Source organism: Chiloscyllium punctatum, chromosome 2 (genome assembly GCF_047496795.1).
Source record: "Chiloscyllium punctatum isolate Juve2018m chromosome 2, sChiPun1.3, whole genome shotgun sequence".
Classification (NCBI taxonomy): Eukaryota; Metazoa; Chordata; class Chondrichthyes; order Orectolobiformes; family Hemiscylliidae; genus Chiloscyllium; species Chiloscyllium punctatum.
Window position 1 is genome coordinate 1,544,530 of NC_092740.1, and position 20,983 is coordinate 1,565,512.

Below are 20,983 nucleotides of genomic sequence, written 5' to 3' on the forward strand. Positions count from 1 at the left end.
TAAGATTAGTTAATTTTAGAGAATCAGAGTCATAATTGTTATGGTGCAGAAAGGAGGCCATTCAGCCCATGTGTCTGCATCAGTTGTATTAGCTAGTTCCAAACTCAACACCATTTCTATCCAATATTCATCTGCATAACATTTCCAGGCAGTCCATTCTGTATCCTAACTACTCACTCAATGGAAAACTTTTTCTCACATTACGCTTACTTTTTCCTTACATCATTTAAAATCTGCGCTGTTTCATTCTTTTTTTCTTTTTATAAGTGATAATAGCTTCACCTTTTTCTATTTTTGCCAGCCCACTCATGATTTTGAAAATCTCTGTCAAAACTCCTCTCTGCTGCCTTCTCTCTGAGGAAGAGTGACAACTTCTTCAATCTACCCTCATCTCTGAAGTTTCTCATTTCTGGAACTAATCTTGGAAATCTCTTCTGCACTCTCTCCATTGCACAGAACCAGAGGAACACTGAAAATACGAGCAAGAGTATGCCTTTTAGCCTTTCAAGCCTACTCTGTCATTCATGATGATCGTGGATGATCACCTAACGCAATGGCTTATTCGCACTTTTTCCTTATATCCTTTGACCCCTTTAGTGCCAACTGCTAAATCCAACGCATTGAAATCATACATTGCTTTCTGTGGTAGCAAATTCCTCAGGCTCACTACTCTCTCTAAGCTGAAGAAATTTTTCATCACCTCAGACTGGAATGATTTACCCCCATCTTTCGACAGTGACCTGTGGTTCTGGACTCTCTTGCTATCAGGAACATCCTTCCTGCATCTACTATGTCCACTCTTGTTAGAACTTTATAGGTTTCTGTGGGATTCCCCCTTCCGCCTCCCTCTCCCCCTCTTCCTGCATACTAACCAACAAATCATTATCTTACATAAGTACATCAGGGTAATAGAACAGAATGCAGAATGTAGTGTTAGAGATATAGAGAATGGGCAGATAAAGATCAACACTAATAAATGAGACGTTTGTTCACAAGTCTGACAACAGCAGGGAAGAAGCTGTTCTTGAATCTGTTGATATGTGCTTTCAAATTATTGTATTTTCTGCTCAATGGAAGAGAGTGTAACCAAGATGGGAGTGGCCTTTGATTACATTGTCTGCTTTCCCAAGGCAGTGGGAAGTATAGGCGGAGTCAATGGAAGGAAAGCTGTGTTTGTGATGGACTAGGCTGCGTTCACAACTCTCTCTAATTTCTTGTGGTCTTGGCCTTAGCAGTTGCCAAACCAAACGGGATAGGATGCTTTCTATGGTGCATCTCTAAAAATTGGTAAGAGTTATTGTGGACATGCCAAATTTCTTTAGCCTTCTGAGAAAGTAGAGGTGTTGGGATACTTTCTTGACTGTGGTGTCAGTGTGGATGGACCAGGACAGATTGTTGGTCATCCTAGGAAGGTAAAGCTGTTGACCACCTCAACCTCAGTTCGATGTAGTATTTTTAAGCAAAATGCATGGATCAGAGTTTCAAGAGTTTGAGATCTAGGGAAGTTAATTTGAATGAGATGAAACAAGAAAATGTCCACAGCAAACTGAGAAAATCTGCTAATGGGTAGAAGAGCTGAGGAACAGTGGAGGATATTTATAGAAACATTTAACACATACAAAACCAGTTTATACCCCAAAAGGAGTGGCTCCACTTCAAGCAAAAACACCCATGGACAATGAAAGGGTTAAGGGACAGCACAAAACTAAAAGGAATGGCTTACAAAAATGCAAAAAAAGCACAGATCCTGCTCGATGAAAAAGATACAAACTCCAGCAAAGGGCCACAAAGCAGCTTATGGAAGTAAATAAAAAGAATTTTGGAAAGAAGCTTGTCAGGAAATATCAGTCAGTAAGAAGAAATTTCATAGTTATGTAAACGGAAAGTCGATGGTCAGGAGCAATGTTGGCCAACTAAAGGCTGAAAGTGGGGATATTGTCAGTGACTATGGGAAAATGGCAGACATGTTGAGTAATTACTTTGCCTCAGTATTTACAGTGGAGGAGGAGGAGGAGGTCCTGAGGAAATTGATAGTCTCTTGGGGCAAGAGCCTGAATAAAATTAGCGTAAGTAAAACATTATGACATGATAACGGGGAAATGAAAGGAATTAAAGAGTGACAAATTCCCAGGACCTGACAGTTTTTAGCAAGGGTGTAAAATGAAGTAGAGTAGAAGATTGTAGACACCCTAACTATAATCTTTGAGAGTTCTCCAGTTACAGGAGTCATCCCTCTGTACTGGAAAATTGCACATTATTGCATTTTTTAAGAAGGGCAAAAGAGGAAAACTAGGGAATTACAGACTTGTTCATCCAGCATCTGAACTGGGGAAGTTGTTGGAGTCTGTATTCAAGGATGGAATATGTGAACATGTTGAAAACTTGCAGTTGACTGGGGGGAGAGTAAGCATGGATTTATGACAGGTAGGTCATGCCTGACAAATGTCATTGAAATTTTTGAAGATGTGACTAACATCATGGACAGGGTAATGTCTATAGGTACTGTTTTTAGGGACTTTCAAAAAGAATTTTTATTGAAGTTCCACGTTAAAAATACTTTAACTATGGTAGAAGGCCATGTAATTGAGGCCACTCTACTGACATGACTGAGAAATTAGTTGCGTATCAGGTGACAGAAAGTAGAAATTATGGGTCGGCACTCAAATTGACAGGATGTGACCAATGGTGTCCGCTAAGGATCTGGTTTTAGGCCTCAATTATTTTCACTATTTATTGATGGCTTGGATAATGGCATGGAAGATTAGATTAGAGTCTGAAGCCCATCTAACCGACACTATTCCATTTTCATCCATATGTTTATCCAATGATCATTTAAATGTCCTTCAAGTTGACGAGTGTACTACTGTTACAGGCTGTGTGTTCCACACCCCTACTACTCTGAGTAAAGCAACTACCTCTGACATCTATCTTATATCTATCACCCCTCAATTTAAAGCTATTTCCCCTCGTGCTAGCCATTGCCATCCGATGAGGCTACTCCCTGGCTAGTCATACTGCCATGTCCTCAGGATGGTTTCTTTCTTGCTCCCCTTCTCTTGTTTGGGTTGTACCTAACAATTTTGGCACTATGACCCACTCACTTACACCCATGGTACTGGGCTTCTCGAGTCCAACACGCTGACCTCTTGTAGCCTCGCAGCACCAGGACCTAAGTTCGATTCCAGCCTCGGATGACTATCTGTGTGGAGTTTGCCTATTCTTCCTGTGGCTGCGTGAGTTTCCTCTGAATTTGCACAGCTCTGTTCACCTATTTAAGGTGGCCACAAATTGGACGACGGACTCTCCTTCATGCTGTACCTGTTTGTAAAAACAGAAATGTTCAGTGATCCCCAGCGGTGTGGGTGTGAAATCATTTCCTAACACTTTGCCTAGCTGTTAGAATGTCTCCTCCACTGGTTTCTCTGGTTGTATCAGATTCCTTAGGTTTTGCTGCTGATGGTACTGTAAAACGAAATGGTCTGCTGATATCTTGTACCACTTTCTTTGCCTTTAAGAATAAATTGAAGTATTCTGTGCATCAAGTCCAATTTTCTGACTTTATCAAACAGTATCATAACTTCAAATTGCCTGCCATTTTGCTTTCCTGCTGGCAGGAATCCTACTTGCCACTCAAGTCTAGTTTCTCTTTGCAGCCCAAATCGAACAGTGAACACCTTCTGCATCGGTTGCATCTTCACCAACGGACTCCTCCTGGGTGTGTACTCCCTTCTTCAGTCTCCTCGCTTGTACCACATCCCGATGAGACCCTTCTTTCCTGGCACTGACCGCGGCTGGAATCCTCTGAGACAAGTTCCCTCGATGTTACCTCCTTCAAGCATTTCCAAAGTCTGAGCAATGTCTTCTGTGGACAAAATCAAAAGGTGTTTGTGGACTGGATCCCATTCTTGTTACCATTTGGATCCTGGAATAATATACTAAGTAGACACTTAATAAATATGAATAGGAACACTTTACTGACAATACTCACACCTCCAGAGCTGGTTCCATAATTGTCCTAAGCTCCGCCCCTCTGGGTCACCTGACCATCTCTTAAAGAGGCAATGCCGCAACTGCATACATAAGTGTCTGTCAGCATCACTAATGTGTCTAATACTGCTACTTTAGCGTATCTTCTACCATAAAGACTAATGCAAAATATCTATTTAACTTCTCTGCAAATCAGGGCGGCACAGTGGCTCAGTGGTTAACATTGGTGCCTCACAGCACCAGGGACCCGGGTTCAATTCCAGCCTCAGGCAACTATCTGTGTGGAGTTTGCACACTTTCCTCATGTCTGTGTGGGTTTCCTCCCACAGTCCAAAGATATGCAGATCAGGAGAATTGGCCATGCTAAATTGCCCATAGTGCATGAGTCAGGGATAAATATTGGATAATAGTGTAGGGGAATGCGTCTACGTGAGTTACTCTTCAGAGAGTCAGTGTGGACTTGTTGGGCCAAAGGGCCTGTTTCCACACTGGAATTCTATGTACATCCTTCTTATTGTGCAAAAACTCCTCCAGTCCAAAAGATATCTCTTGACACTCTTGGTTTCTTATCACTCAATCAATTTTGTACTCATGTTGCTGCTGTCCCTTTCTAACCCTTGGCTTACTCACAAGTCTGGATAGATTGTACAAAGATCCCTCAAAGTTGCCACCCACGTTGATAGGGTTGTTAAGAAGGCGTATGGTATTTTGGCTTTCACAAACAGGGGGATTGAGTTTAAGAGCCGCGAGGTTTTGCTGCAGCTCTATAAAACCCTGGTTAGACCACACTTGGAATATTGTGTTCTGGTCGCTTTATCAAAGGAAGGATGTCGATGCTTTAGAGAGAGTGCAGAGGGGATTTACCAGGCTGCTGCCTGGATTGCAGGGTGTGTCTTATGAAGAGAGGTTGAGTGAGCTATGGCCTTTCACACTGGAGAGAAGAAGGAAGAAAGGTGATTTGATAGAGGTATACAAGGTAATGAGAGACATAGATAGAGTGGATAGCCAGCGACTTTTCCCCAGGACAAAAATAGCTGTCAGGAAGGGGTGTAATTTTAGGGTGATTGGAGAAAGCTATAGGGGAGATGTCAGAGGTAGGTTCTTTACAAAGAGTGGTGGGTGAGTGGAATGCACTGCCAGTGGTGGTAATAGAGTGAGAGACATTAGGGACATTTAAGGGTCTGCTGGACAAGCACATAGACGGCAGTAAATTGAGGGGTATGTAGGTTAGGTTGGTCTGAGGTTAAGATAAATGCTCAGTACAACATCGTTGATCAAAGGGCCTGTACTGTGCTGGACTGATCTATGTTCTGTGGTGTGATACTGTATCAACCTAAACGCAGATTAGTAAGTTTGCAAATGCCACTAAAATAGGCAGTGTCGTGGACAGTGATGAAGGTTATCAGAAATTTCGGCAGGTCGTTGATCAGATAGGGAAATAAGCCGAGAAATGGCAAATGGAGATTAAAAAAGAGAAGTGTGAGCTCTTGCATTTTGGAAAGTGAAATCAAGATTGGAGTTTCATGATGAATGGTAGGGCCTTAAGGAATGTAGTGGAACAGAAGGATCTTGGAGTTCAGGTTCACAGTTCACTGAAAGTGGAGTCCCAGGTAGACAGGGCAGTGAAGAAGGCTTTTGGCACACTGGCCTTCATTAGTCAGGCCACTGAGTATAGAAGTTGGGAAGTTATGTTGCTGTTGTACAGGCCATTGGTGAGGCTGCACTTGGACTATTGTGTTCAGTTTTGGTCACCTTGCTATAAGAAAGATATAATTAAACTAGAAAGAGTGCAGAAGAAACTTACAAGGATGTTGCCAGGATCAAGGCAGTGAGTTATAGGGAGAATTTGGACAAGCTCGGACTTTTTTCTTCAGAGAGTAGGAGACTGAGGGGGATCTTCTATAAGTGAATAAGATCATGAGGCATGGATAGGTGAATGTACTCCATCTTTTTCCCAGGACTGGGGAATCGAGGACTAGAAGGCATCAGTTTAAGGTTAGAGGGGAAAGAATAAAAGAGAACCTGAGGGGCAACTGTTTTACACAGAGGGTGGTATGCATCTGCAATGAGCTGCCAGCAGAAGTGGTTGAGGTGGGTACATTAACAGCATTTAAAGGGCGTTTGGACAAATACATGGATAGGAAAGGTTTGGATAGGAAAGGTTTAGAAGAATGTGGGCTAATTGCAGGGAAATGGGGTTTGCGTCAATGGACATTTTGGTCAGTTTAGGCTGAAGGGCCTGTCTCTGTGCTGTAGGACTCAATGACACGGGGAGAATGTGCACATTCCACACAGACAGCCATCTGAGGGTGAAATTGAGCCTGGGTCCCTGTGAGGCCGCAATGTCAACCGCTGAGCCATTGTGCCACCCAATATGTATCGTTATCTTAATTGAGCCTTTCTGTTACGTCTTCAAAAATCCCCAGCAAGTTAGTTAAACAATTGCCTCTTTATGCTGACTCTTCCTAATCAATCCATCTTTTTTCTGTAACTACTAATTCTCATTTTCTCATTTGCATAATTGTTTCTAGAAACTTCCATACTACAAGGTTAACCTGACTGTTCTGGATTATCCTGACAACCTTTCTTGAACAAGGCCGTAATTCTGGTAATTCTGCAGTTCTTCTGGCACCTCTTCCAAGTTTGAAAGAGTTTGGAAGACTGAAAGGTTATAGTCAGTGTCCTTACAATTTCTCTCCCCTTACTTCTTTCAAAACCTTGAGTGCATCTTATTTGATATTGGTGGTTTGTCAGCTTGAATTACAAACAATTTATCCAAGTCTATTTCAGTATTAATTTCATCTGAGGCAGTTTATGGAAGGTCCACCAGGATGATACCTGGTATGGAGGGATTGTCTTGCGAGTGAAGGCTAAACAGGTTGGGACTTGACAACTGGAGTTTAGGAGAATGAGAGGGATCTTGTTGAAATATTTAAGGTTCTTAAGGGGCTTGACAGGGTAAATGGGGAAAGGATGTTGCCTCGCGTGAGAGTGTCTCCAACCAAAGGGCATGGTCTCTGAATAAAAAACTAGGCAACATGGTAGCTCAGTGGTTAGCACTGTTGCCTCACAGTGCCATGGACCTGGGTTCGATTCCAGACTCAGGTGACTGTCTGTGTGGAGTATGTACACTCTCCCTGTGTCTGCGTGGGTTTTCTCTGGGTGCTCCAGTTTTCTCCCACAGTCCAAAGATGTGCACGTTAGGAGAATTGGCCATGCTAACTTGCCCATGGCATTCAGGAATGTCTTGGTTCAGTGCATTTGTTCAAGTGAATGTAAAGTAATAGAGTAGGGGAGCTACTCTTTGGAGGATCAGTGTGGACTTGTTCGGCCGAAGGGTCTGCTTCCACACTGTAGGGATTCTATGATTCTTTAACTGCCAATGTAAGACTGAGATAAGTAGGAATTCCTTCTCAGTTGTGAGCCTTTACAACTCCTCGCCACAGAGAGCTGAGGGGTATTTTTAAGGCTGAGATGGATTCTTGACCAGGAGAAGAATGAAGAGGGAGGGAAGGAAAATGGATATAAAGAATATTGGATCAGCTATGATCCTACTGAATGGTGGTGCAGGCTCAGGCATCAATCAACCTCCTTCTGTTCCACTTTTGAATGGTCTGAATTGAACAAGAGAATATGCTTGGCGGTCTAAATGGCCTGGTCCTGTTCTTCTGTTCCCTTTACAAGTTGCTGCAACTTCTTTGAAAACATGTCTATCAAGACAGATACTGTTAAGAAAGCAAGTTTTGAGGAATATACAGAGCTGGATTTTCATCCTGGAGGTGGGAAATCACGAATTGGCCATTTCTTGCCATTGTGATACTGCCTCCTTCTTGGTAATGCCTGCTTCCAATTTTTTAATAATGGAGAGACATGAACAGGCTGGAGTTGGGACCACTGCTTCCTGAGGCAAGTGTGCTCTGGAAACACAGGCAGCTGGATGCCAAGGCCAGAAAACTAGAAGCTCAACTGTGTTTGATGGGAGATCATCCCGGTTCAGTAGATGACTGTGAGGCCCCTAATCATCAGCAATTCCCCCTCCATCCCTTCCTCTTCTAGTTTAGCTATTGAATTATTCACATTTATTGTCACACTGACACTGGACTTTCTCCACCACACCACCTCTTGTTTACTGAGATCTTTTAATGAAATCTTGGTGCATAATTATACCTGGTTGCTTCTTAATCTCGAACCCAAATATCATGAATGTGCATATAGGCATAGAATCTTGAAGCAGAAGCAGGCCTTTTACCCTTGTGCACCAACCCTTCCATTTGATATGCATAGCTGATTTGATAGCGCCCATGACTTTCCTGTTTAGCCCTTGTATTCTTTGATCCTTTGGGAGGGTGATCATATTTCCCAAGTCTCAATTGTTTGAAGTGAGATCCGAACCCATGACCCTTGACTCCAAGGCGAGATTGCTACTCAACAAGCTTTTGCTGAAAGTCATGTTGTTTTGCCATTTCATTGAATAACTCCTTTTTGTTTAAATTCATTTATGGGATTTGGGTGTCACTGGCTAGACCAGCATTTATTGCCCTAATTTCCCAGAGGGTGGTTAAGAGTCAACCGCATTGCTGTGTGTTTTGGAGTGACATGTAGGCTAGACCAGGTACAGTTGGCAGATTTCTTTCTCTAAAGGACATTAGTGAACCAGGTGGGTTTCCCCTGACAATCAGAAATGATTACATGCTCATGGGTAGATTCATAATTGCAGATTATTATTGATTTCAAGTTCCACTACCTGCCACGGCAGGATTCAGACCTGGCTCTCCAGATTAATATTCTCGTGATAATAACACTTGGCCATCATCTATGCAGTGTCCGTCAGTATGGTCCAGCTCCCGAAAGTACGTTGGAACCTCACATGGCACTCCTACTCTCAGCTTCTGGTCAGTATGAGTCAGGGACATTAATGCTATTGTCATTGCCCAGTGGAGTAGTGTCACAGTATTCATGCTAATGTCAATGACGCAGTAGAGTGAGGAAGGAGATGTGACTAATTTTTCCTTCTTTGTTATCAGAACGGTGCGCACTTGGGATATGAACAATGAGAAGAAACATAAGAATGTTTTCAAGCCACGCTCCATGCAAGGGAAGCGGGTCATTCCCACCACATGTGTGTACAGCAGGGATGGCAAATTAATTGCTGCTGCGTGTCAGGATGGCTCTATTCAGATTTGGGACCGAACAGTAAATGTGAGTGTGGCTTTGTCCAACAGCAGTCACTTCATGTGGTCAGGGACGTAGGAGAGCTCTTTCTGTTACATAGAAATCTCATTATTATGTGGAAAATGTGAGTGATGCACAGTGGCAGATAGAAAAGAGGAGCTGAATATTATTTAAATGGAGAAAGACGACAGAAAAATACCAAACACGGATTTGGGAATCCTCGTCCAGGAGTCACAAAAAGCTAACATCCAAATTCAGTGGGTAATAGCGAAGGCAAATGGAAGGTTGGCTTTAATTTCAAATGAATGGGGTGTAAAAGTCAGGAGATTTTGCAAAACTTGTACAAAACATGAGACAGACCACAGTTAGAAAACTGTGAACAATTTTGGGCCCCTTTGTCTGAATGAAGATATGATGTCATTGAAAGCATCTAGGGAAGGTTGTCTCATCCTGGGTACAGAGTGACTGCCTTGTGAGGGGAAGAGTAGATTGGGCCTGTATTCATTGGAATTACAAGAATAAGAGGTGATCTTACTGAAACATACAAGATTCTTAGGGGGAAAATCAAAAGAACTGTGGATGCTATAAATCAGAAACCAAAACAAATTGCTGGCAGCGTATTAGGAGAGAAAGGTTTTGGATTGAGTGATCCTTCCTGAGAAGATTCTTAGGGTACCTGACAAGGTAGATGTAGAAAGGTTGTTTTCTCCTTGAGTGAGAGTCACTGACCGGAGGACAAAATCTCAGAGTAAGGTGTCACACATTTAAGATTGTGGTGAGGAAGGATGTCTTCTCTGAGGACAATAGATCTGTGGAGTTCTTGATCACAGAGGACTGTGGAGACTGAATCATTAAGTATATTTAATGCTAAGACAGACAGGTAATTAATTAGTAAGGTAAATAGAGCAAAGAACAATAAAGCATAAAAACAGGCCCTACGGCCCTCCAAGCCTGCACCATCGCATTTTGCCCTTCCATACTTAAACTGTTTCCACTTGCAGGATCATATCCCTCTATTCCTTTCCTATTCCTGTGTTTGTCTTGCTGCTTCTTGAATCCTGTAGTTATGTCTACTTCCCTCACCACCTCTGGCAGCACATTCGAGACAGTCACCACCCTTTATGTGAAAAACTTGTATTTTACATCTCTTTGAAATCCAGTCCCACAGCCCCCCCCCCCCACCCCTCCGGTGTCCCCTAGTAATTGACCCCTCCACTCTGGGAAAAAGCCTCATACTTTCCACTATATCCATGTCATTCACAATTTTATAAACTTCCACTAGGTCGCGCCTCAACCTCCTGTGTTCCAGTGAAAAAACAAACCCAGTCTATCCAATCTTTCTTCATTGCTAAAATCACTCAGAGCAGGCAGCATCCTGGTAAGCCTTTTATGTACCCTCTCCAAATCATCCATATCCTTCTGATAGTGTGGTGAGCAGAACTGTGCACAATATTGCAAGTGTGGCCTAACTAAAGTTCTGTAAAGATGCAGCATAACTTGTCTATCCCTACATTCAGTGACACTTCTAATGAAGGCAAGCATGCCATAAGCCATTTTTACAACTTTATCCACATGCACTGCCACCTTTGGTGATCTGTGGACCTACACACCCAGATCCCTCTGCATATCAAATACTCCGAAGGTAAAAACAATGACTGCAGATGCTGAAAACCAAATACTGGATTAGTGGTGCTGGAAGAGCACAGCAGTTCAGGCAGCATCCAACGAGCAGCAAAATCGACGTTTCGGGCAAAAGCCCTTCATCAGGAATTCCTGATGAAGGGCTTTTGCCCGAAACGTCGATTTTGCTGCTCGTTGGATGCTGCCTGAACTGCTGTGCTCTTCCAGCACCACTAATCCTGTTTTTGTTCCTATGCCTTATGGTCGTGGATTTCTCAGTAGTAGCACTTTGACCTGAACTGAGAAGCTTAAATTTGACTGCATAGGGTCACTGTTGGAAAGTCAGTACTTTGGGAGCGCTGCCCTGTTGGTGAGTCAGCGCTGAGGAATTGCTGCAGTGTCAGAGGGTCACTGTTGAGGGAGTGCCACATTATTACAAGTTTTAAGATGAGAAAGGAGATATACAAATGGGTTCAGAGGGGTAATTTTTTTCATACAGAAGGTGGTGAGTGTCTGGAGTAAGCTGCCAGAGGTAGTGGTGGAGGAGAGTACAATTTGGTTATTTGGACAGCTACATGGATGGGACAGGAATGGAGAGATATGGACCAAAACAGACAAATGGCACTAGAGTCATTGGGCAGTGTGGACAAGTTGGGCTGAAGGGCCTGTTGCCACCCTGTAAGCGCTTTGTTTGTAAGTGCTGAAATTTGGTTGCAACATTGAACTGAGACCTAATACAGATGTAAAATCTCATAATCTAAACTCTTTCCTGCCTTCACCAGGAAACTGCATTTTCCTTGAGCTTTTTCCAAGCTCCTAGTTTCAAAGAGACCAACCTCCTGCATCCTAAGCCCCATTACCATTGCATCATCGATTACCAAGTTTCCTTTTCTGCTCGCTGTGATAACGGACATTATTCATTGTTCTCACATGTCAGGCCTTGTCATTCTTTCCTTTACATCCGTTGGCATTCAGACAATTCCTTGTTTAAAAAAAACAACTTTGGACCTCACTGTCAATTACTGATGCATCTCTAACTTCCCTTTCTTTTCTAAAGTCTTTGAATGTATTGTCACCTCCCAGATCTGCTCATATCTTGCCAAGAATTCCATGTTTGAACCACTTCAGTCAGATTTCCGTTTCAGCCACACCACTGAAACAGCTCTTGCCAAAGCCACAAATTGCAACCTGTGAAAGCTTGTTATGTCTGCAACCTTCAACGCACTTGACCATGTCAGCCATTCCAATGCCTCTCCATCATTGTTCAGCTTGGTGGTACTGTTCGCTCTTGCTTTCATTGTTATCTCTCAAATGATAGCCACAGAAATATTTGCAGTGACTTCATTTCCTGCTCCTGCACGATCACCTTTGGTCTCCCCAATTTTCTGGCCTTGGCATTGGTTTTTACAGTCATTAATAAGCAACTATGTCTCTGTCTCCATTAGTGCACCTCTGTCTTTAGATAGCTCTTGCACTCTTCACCTTTGGTTTCACTTATGTATGAGGCACCATTTGGAACTTTTCAGACTGAGCTTCTCAGTACGAATGCAGAGTTTTCCAACTTTTGACAGGAGAAATGGGCTAGTTATTGAACTTCAGTATTTCATGAACCCTCGCAAAACTGCAAATGTATTATTTATGCATCAAAGTGGTGACCATAAGACCATAAGACATAGGAGTGGAAGTAAGGCCATTCAGCCCATCGAGTCCACTCCACCATTCAATCATGGTTGATGAGCATTTCAGCTCCACTTACCAGCATTCTCCCCGTAGCCCTTAATTCCTCTAGACAACAAGAACCTATCAATCTCGGCCTTGAAGACATTTAGCGTCCCGGCTTCCACTGCACTCCGTGGCAATGAATTCCACAGGCCCACCACTCTCTGGCTGAAGAAATGTCTCTGCATTTCTGTTCTGAAATGACCCCCTCTAATTCTAAGGCTGTGTCCACGGGTCCTAGTCTCCTCGCCTAACAGAAACAATTTCCTAGCATCCACCTTTTCAAAGCCATGTATTATTTTGTACGTCTCTATTAGATCTCCCCTTAATCTTCTAAACTCCAACGAATACAATCCCAGTATCCTCAGTCGTTCGATTCTCTTTATTCCTGTTAGTGAGAACAAAAGAGATTTTCACCAGGGTTCTTCAATGAACTCAAAAATAACTAGTTTATTTAGAACAAACTTATTCTTAAAAAAATGATAAAATGGGGTACTGTCCAGACTTAAAATATTTTGTTTCCCCTTTACCACTTGACTCGCTAACTGTGGGATCATGGAGAAAAGACAGGAATGTGAAGTTGAAGATTATGAGATCAGCTCTGATTACATTGAACAGTGGAGTGAACTCTATGAGCTGAATGATCTACTTCTGCTCTGACATCTTATATCCACAGACACATTCATGAATTGACAAGACAACACAGGCTTGCATAGATATTGTGAGGTTGAACTAAAAAGAAGCAACACCCCTCTATGTTAAGGGTCAAATTTAACATGCAGATGTGTTGACTTCTCAGGATTTCTTTGATTTCCTGTCAACAAGATCTGATTGCTAGCATCCCAGGAGCAGGAAAGTCAACGTTTCCGTCTGAAACATTGACTTTCTTTCTTGTCAAGTGCTGTCTGACCTGCTGTTCTTTTCCAGTTTTATGTCTCTTGATTCTGGATTCCAGCATCTGCACTGCTTACTGTTTCCAAGGTCTGATTACTGACAATTGCAGAATCCTGGGCATTCTTCAGAGTAGATTTCAGGTTCAAATGGGAAATGGAATTTCTGATAAGTGAAACAAGTTTTTAAAAATGATTTCACAAGAGGAAAAGCTTCCTCACTAGTTTTGCTTTAAAGGTTGTTTCCTTACTGACTATGAAAGAGAGAGCATGAGAAAAACTACTGCTTCTCCTTGCAAGCTTCACTCCAACTGCCACATCTAGGTGTGTTTGGAAAAAGCAGTTTATGTTCATGATGTGTTGCAAGGCAACCTTCAGCACAGATCCATGCCTTCTCCAAATCGGTTTTCTGTGCAATTAAGCCACAAAATTCCATCTCTGTTATTTGCATTTTGTTGTGCATATTTCCAAAATGATTTATTTTTCCAGTAAATAGCAAACAATCCAGTGTCCTTGAAACGTGACTTCTTGTAATCAAGATAAATCTCTCTTCTACCCAGTAATATCCAAGCAGTTCTGAATTCTAATTTCTCATAGTCCATGCACATATATCACACAAAGGGTACAACCATAGAAGAGTCCATCATATCTGATGGGTGGCAAGTGGTTAGCACTGCTGCCTCACAGTGCCAGAAACCTGGGTTCAATTCCTGCCTCAGGCAACTGACTGTGTGGAGTTTGTATGTTCTCCCCGTGTCTGCGTGGGTTTCTTCCGGGTGCTCCGGTTTCCTCCCACAGTCCAACAATGTGCAGGTCAGGTGAATTGACCATGCTAAATTGCCCGTAGTGTTAGGTGAAGAGGTAAATGTAGGGAAATGGGTCTGGGTGGGTTACGCTTCGGCGGGTCGGTGTGGACTTCTTGGGCTGAAGAGCCTGTTTCCACACTGTAAGTAATCTAATCTAAAAGATATCTGTGTACAGTTGAATTAACTTGCTGGCTAATCAAATTCCACTTCCCCACATCTGGTCTGTAGCCTTGTAAGTTTCAGTGCTTCAGGTGCATATCTGGGTTCCTTTAAAACATGCTGATGGTTTCTGCTTCTACCACACGACCATAAGGCATAGCAACTGATGTAGGCTATTCCACCCATAGATTAGATTAGATTACTTACAGTGTGGAAACAGGCCCTTCGGCCCAACAAGTCCACACTGACCCACCGAAGCGCACCCACCCAGACCCACTCCCCTACACCTAATACTACGGGCAATTTAGCATGGCCAATTCACCTAACCTGCACATTTTTGGACTGTGGGAGGAAACCGGAGCACCCAGAGGAAACCCACAGACACAGAGAGAATGTGCAAACTCCACACAGTCAGTTGCCTGAGGTGGGAATTGAACCCAGGTCTCTGGCGCTGTGAGGCAGCAGTGCTAACCACTGTGCCAGCGTTGATCTATTAACCCATAAATCCACTTTATCATCATCTCCCTGTAGTGATTAAAATCTATCTACCTTAGCCTACAATATGCTTACTGATGCTGCCTTGACAGCTCTTTGCGGTAAAGAATTCCAATGATTCACTACACTCCGAGAGAAAAAAAGCCTTCTCCTCCCTAACAAACACACAGAATGCTGGGACTTTGGCGATTTTACCTTTATAATCTGAAATAGAGAAAGTTATAGTAGAGAACAAAGAGATGGCAGTCAAATTAGACAGATGTTTTGGTTCTGTCTTCACAAATAATGCCTCAAAAATGGTCTAGTGAGATAGCGGCGCTGAAGGAAATCACAGTTAGAGTCAGCTTGGATTCTTGAAGAGTTGGTCATGCCTGACAAACCTGAGAGCTTTTTGAAGAAGTGACAAAGGTCATGTGGACAGAGGTAGGTTGATGGTGTTGTATATCTTCAAGAAGGTGCTTGATGAAGTCCCATACGAGAGACCACTAGCTAAGGTGGAAGCCACACACAGTTGATGGCATATTACTGACATGAATAGAAACTTGTTTGAGAGGCAGAAACAGAGATTTGGAAGAATGACTAGGTACTCAGGTTCTCAGAATGTGATTAGTGGTGTCCTGTAAAGATATCTGTTGGGGCCTCAATTATTCAGAATATTCATTAACGATTTGGATAATAGCATAAAAAGCTTCAAGACTGACCAGCATTTATAGACAGTGGTGATGACAGCATAAAATTGCAATAGGATATTGGCAGATTAGGTAAAGCTGTGGCAGATGGAATTTAACATAAGCAAATGTGAAGTTATCCATGTTGGCCCAATAAACAATAGTTTAGGGCAATTTTTAGCAGGCACACTGTTTAATACAGTGAATGTGAAATAAAATTTTGAGATCAGCTTGCACAGCTCTTCAAAGTGCCATGACCAGGTGCAGAAAATAGTCAAGAAGTCGAATGGAATGTTGTCCTTCACGTTTAAAGGGCTGGATTATAAGGATATCACCGTTATGCTGCTGTTATGCAAAACTCTTGTTAGACTCCATTTAGAGTATTGTGAGTAGATCTGGGCACCACACCTCAGGAGCAATGTTTGGAGGGAGCTAATGCAGCTTTACAAAAATGGACCTCAGAGATTGAAGTTATGAGGAAAGGTTGGACAAATTAGACCTTTATTCTCTAGAATTTAGTATGTTACAGGATGATCTAATTGAGCTCTTCCGGATGTTAAACGGAAAGACGGCATAGATAAAAAACAAACTATTTTCACTAAATGAATATTGTAGAACCAAGGCAGTCAGAAGAGATGTTAGGAAGCACTTCAATATGAAAAGAGTAGTGCAGGTTTGAAACTCTGTGCCTCTGGGTTGCAGTCGATGCTAATTAAATTATTAAATTTAAATTTAAAATAGACAAATTTTTATTCAGCAAAAGTATCAAGGGATAAAATCAAAGCAGGCATATTGAGCTAGGCCCCACAGGTGAGTCATCAGCTTATTGATTGGCGGAGCAGGCTCAAGGGGCTGAATGGCCTACTCCTGTTCCAATGTTCTGTAAGGGGGAGCCAGTGGATATTGTAGACTTGGACTTTCCAACTGGTTGACAGGCAGAAAATGAAGAATAGCAATAGATGTATCATTTTCTAAGTGGCAGGGAGCGACCAGTAGGTACCACAGACATCAGTACTTGTACCCTAGCTTTTCACATGATCTAGTAATGATTTGGATGAGTGAACAAAATGCAATGTCTGCAAGCTGAGTACAAAGCTGAGTGGAAGTGTGAGCTGCGAGGAGGATGCAGAACGAACACAATTGGCGAACTCCACTCTCTCTGACTTGGTTCAATGATATCTTTGTTGAGCATCACATCAACTTCCTTCAGGACCTGTGTGGCTTTGAAACAATTAAGCCTGTAGGGGTATTGTTTTATCAGAACAGCATTCCCTATTCTACCTCATACACAGCAGCATTAATCCTTCCCATCTTATTCCTGAATACGTCCTTGTACTGCTGCAACAAACCTTTCAACTGGGTTCTTTGCTCCTGAGGCAGATAGTTTACTAACCTATCCCATTCCTCAAGAAGTTCCTCATTGTTGAACGTACTTTGAGGCACATCAAACTGCACAACATCTGGATTTGATTCCTCACTCTGTGGGGCAGTAACTAACACTTGTTTCTCCAAGTCCTTCTCTCTATTATAATAAGGTTTCAACATGTTCACGTGGTATACCAGAGTTTTTTTCCTAACCGGCATCTTTACCGGATAGTTTACCTGACTCAATTCTTTCTCAATTTGATAGGGAACCCTAAACCTGGCTTTAAAGGAATTTCCTACCACTGGAAACAATACTGATACATCATCCCCATGGAAAACCATCCAAATTTTACAGTTTTTAATTTGCCACCTGTTTCATTCTGTGCTATGCCCTCTTCAGGTTGTTTAGCTAACTCACCTACCCCATTTAATCTTTCCCTAACCTCTGATACATAATCCAAGTGTGAAATCTCTGATTTTGGTCCTGTCAATTTCTCTTCAATTAGTTTCCAAGGGCCTTTCAGTTCACATCCAAACATTGACACAAAAGCGGTAAACTGAGTAGATTCATTTGGGGCATCTCTAATGGTAAACAGTTTGAATGGGATACCTTTATATCAATCATTCGGGTAATCCTGACAGTATGGTCTTCAGAGTCTGATGCCATCTTTCTCAAGCTCCCTGGGCTTCAGGATGATATGCACTGGATTTAAAGTGTTGTATACCTAAGTTATCCATGACTTCCTTAAACAGCCGAGCAGTAAAATTAGACCCTTCGTCTGACTGAATCTCTTTGGGTAGCTCATACCGTGTGAAGAAAGCTACTAACTCCTCTACTACCCTTTTTGTCTTAATACTCCATAATGGAATTGACTCTGGAAATCTGGTAGATGCATCCTTTATGGTTAACAAGTTCTGTTTCCCACTTTTAGTTCTTGAGAGGAGACATACACAATAAATCATAATCCGCATGAAAGGTTCTTTGAATACAGGAATTGGCAACAAAGGGGCAGGTTTTATTAGCACCTGTGGCTTACCTACCATTTGGCATGTATGTCATGTACGGCAAAAGTTAACCACATCCTTGTGCATTCCAGGCCAATAGAAATGTTTTTGTACCTCAGCCTGAGTCTTTTATACCCCCATGTGTCCTCCTACTGGTAATTCATGTGCTACCCATAACACTACCTGTATGCTACCGGCAACACAATCTGATGCACTTTGGCCCATTTCTCCTCTGCACTAACCTGCCGTGGTCTCCAATTCCGTCTGAGGATTCTAGCTTTAAGGTAATTACCCTCAGGAATATTCTCTACCTCCTTTTCTGAGTATGTGTCAACGCATAGATCTTTTATTGTCTCGTCTTTCTGTTGCAAGTCTCTTAGTCTTTCAGAGTAAACACTTCTCTCTGACCCTCTGCCTGTTCAGGTTTTTCCTGCACCATTACGTCAAACAGGGTTTCCGCTAACTGAACCTCAACTCCTTCATATCTCTCTTTCTTTTTCGTTCGTGCTGTGACTTAGGATAGTGAATCTTGTTACGACACAGTCTGTGAAAATTCCCGGGGTATTTTTCTTTTAACTCAGCTCCCTGGTCTTCCTTGGGCTTCTCCACAACAAGGGGTGTCACTCCCACCTTGGACCCTGCTAAATCATTCCTGAGAAAAAACTGAATTCCTGGAACTGACACTGTCAATCACTCCCACTGTTACTTCCCCAGTCTTGAGTTGGCACTCCAACGTGATCTTACATAGGGGAACACTAAATTTCTGTCCATCTATCCCACAAATTACCACTCTGTTGGGTAACAGGTCAGAAAGAATGCAAATATTTTCACCTCTTACAATTAGAGGCTGGTTAGATCCTGTATCTCTCAAAATTAAAACTTCTTTCCCTTTTCTCCTGTTCTTTCTGAGTAAGCTTTACCCACAGAGGTGAATTCTTTATAGAGATCAAGCACAAACTCAATACCCAGCCCCTGCCTAGGCTGTGCACTCTCCTTCAGCTCCTCAACGTTTCTTGGGGTTTCCTTTACTACTTTCACTAATACCACTGGAATAGCATCTTTTCCCACAGTGCCTTTCTTTAATGACTAGCACTGTGACTTTGTGTCCCACCTTCTGGCATTGAAAATACCTTTTCCCAGTGCCCTTCTTAAAACACCGATAATTGTAATTTCCTATATCCCACTACATTAGAGTGAAAGCACCCGAGGCCTCTCACCTCTTTTTCCCCTTCTTGAGCTTATCTATTGTTTGTTTCATAGTGTAAGATCTCCCCTTCTTCGAATTTCTATCCCTCACAGGATGAAATTCTTGCAGGAAGCTAATGAATTCTTATCGTCTCTGGAAGTGAGGTTTTAAACTTCTCCAGCAGAATAATCTCTCTTAGAGCCTCATAGGTCTTTTTTAAGGCCCACACCCATCTTTCAAAATTATCATGTTTAATTCTTTCAAACTCAACGTAAGTCTGACCAGGTTCCTCCTTTGTGTTTCTGAACCACTGTTTATATGCTTCTGGTACCAATTCATAGACACTCAAAATAGCCTGTTTGACATCTGCATAATCTCTGCTCCCCCCTCGTCTAACAGCGCTGCAAATACCTCACTAGCTCTGCCTACCAGCTTAGCCCGAACTAGCATTACCCACAAGTTCTCTGACCACTTCATCTGCCTAGCCAATTTTGCAAATAAAATAAAGAAGGCTTCAACATCTTTCTCATCAATATGTGGCAGCGTTGTAACATTTTTGTATACATCACTATCTTTTCTCTTCATCTCCATCCTGTTAACTTGACTTTCCTGATGAAGTTGCAACTTCTGAAGTTCAAATTCTCTCTTTTCTCTTCCTTCTCTCTCTCTGTCTGTCTGTCTCTCTCTCTCCCTCCCTTTTTTCTCTGTCTCTTTGCTCAGCTAAGGACTTGCTCTCTATTTCACTTCCTTCTCTCTCTTTCTCTCTCCCTTTCTTTTTCCTCTCTCTCTCTTCATCTGCTAACTCAATTTTCCTTAATTATAATTTAAGTTTTTCTAACTCTACTGCACTTGTCTTTTTCTTTGGCACACCTAAGTGCATGACTAACTCCCTTACAATTTCAGCTTTACTTCTGTCCTTGGTTAAACACATAATCTAACCTCTGTGCTGATTCTAAAAGTGTGCTCTTTTCCTGTCCTTTGAAACTTTCTTGGCAAATTTGGGAATCATCTTCAAACCCCAGAACCTCTTTAGCAATCGTAAGAGTCATTTCTCTCACTTTTAATTTAACCAACCACGAGTAGCCAAAATTAAACAAACTCTCTCACCTTTTTTTGTTAAATCTAGGGCAGTAAACGGCAAGTGTTTCAATCTGCTGGGATTTTTCGTACCCCAAATCTGTCCAAATCTTAGACTGGACCTGTATAAACCTGTCCAAGTCACAGACCTGAGCACCAGACCGTTACGACACAGCAGTGAACCCCTCTGCCAGTTAAACCCAACACCCAGAAAAGCTCACCTAGCCTTGTAATCTTTAAAGTATGAGTGATAGAGAACTCTCAAATTCCACTATTTAAAGGAACCTATCAATTTTATTCTTTAACTCTAAAAGTGAACATTAAACAACAACTATTTATAACTCTAAGCCTCCTTTCTCTTAAAGGTCTGTTATCTGTCTCCAATTCTATAACAACATACTGGTCCAATAAAATCCCTTAAAATTCAAATTACAACTTCATTTTCAAACCCGAACAGCAGCTGTCGGCTGGGGTGTCTTTCTTTCAGCTACAGATCTCCCTGGGTCGCTTCTGGTCTTTTGCTGCAAAGATGTTTCATGTGATAAAGGTACCTTTGATAAAGAGTGTTTTGGATGGAAGTCTCTCTCTCTGTCTAACTCTCAAAATGATGGCTTAATTGTACTCCATACATCAGATCGTCTTATTGGTTCAATGTTGTTGAAATAATAAAATTCAAATTTGATTGGGTTTTAGTATCCTGGGACATAATTTAAACTGGTTAAATTCAAATGGTTGTCAAAACAACTGAGGTATCTAGTTTACAGCCAAATGTTACATATTTTCAATTTTCCAGTATACACTGAGACTGCTAGTCAGTCGCGTGACAGTTGCCTG

At 42.1% G+C, this 20,983-nt stretch overlaps 1 protein-coding gene across 2 annotated transcripts in view; it reads left to right on the top strand.

Moving 5' to 3' along the window:
- The window catches only part of LOC140493839 (WD repeat-containing protein 70), a 194,298-nt gene that overhangs the window by 90,807 nt on the left and 82,508 nt on the right, over positions 1-20,983 (top strand). For both annotated transcript variants that reach the window (XM_072592797.1, XM_072592806.1), the window contains exon 10: positions 9,012-9,186. In XM_072592797.1, the coding sequence (XP_072448898.1) occupies positions 9,012-9,186 (175 nt within the window). The remainder of the gene's footprint in view (positions 1-9,011; positions 9,187-20,983) is intronic.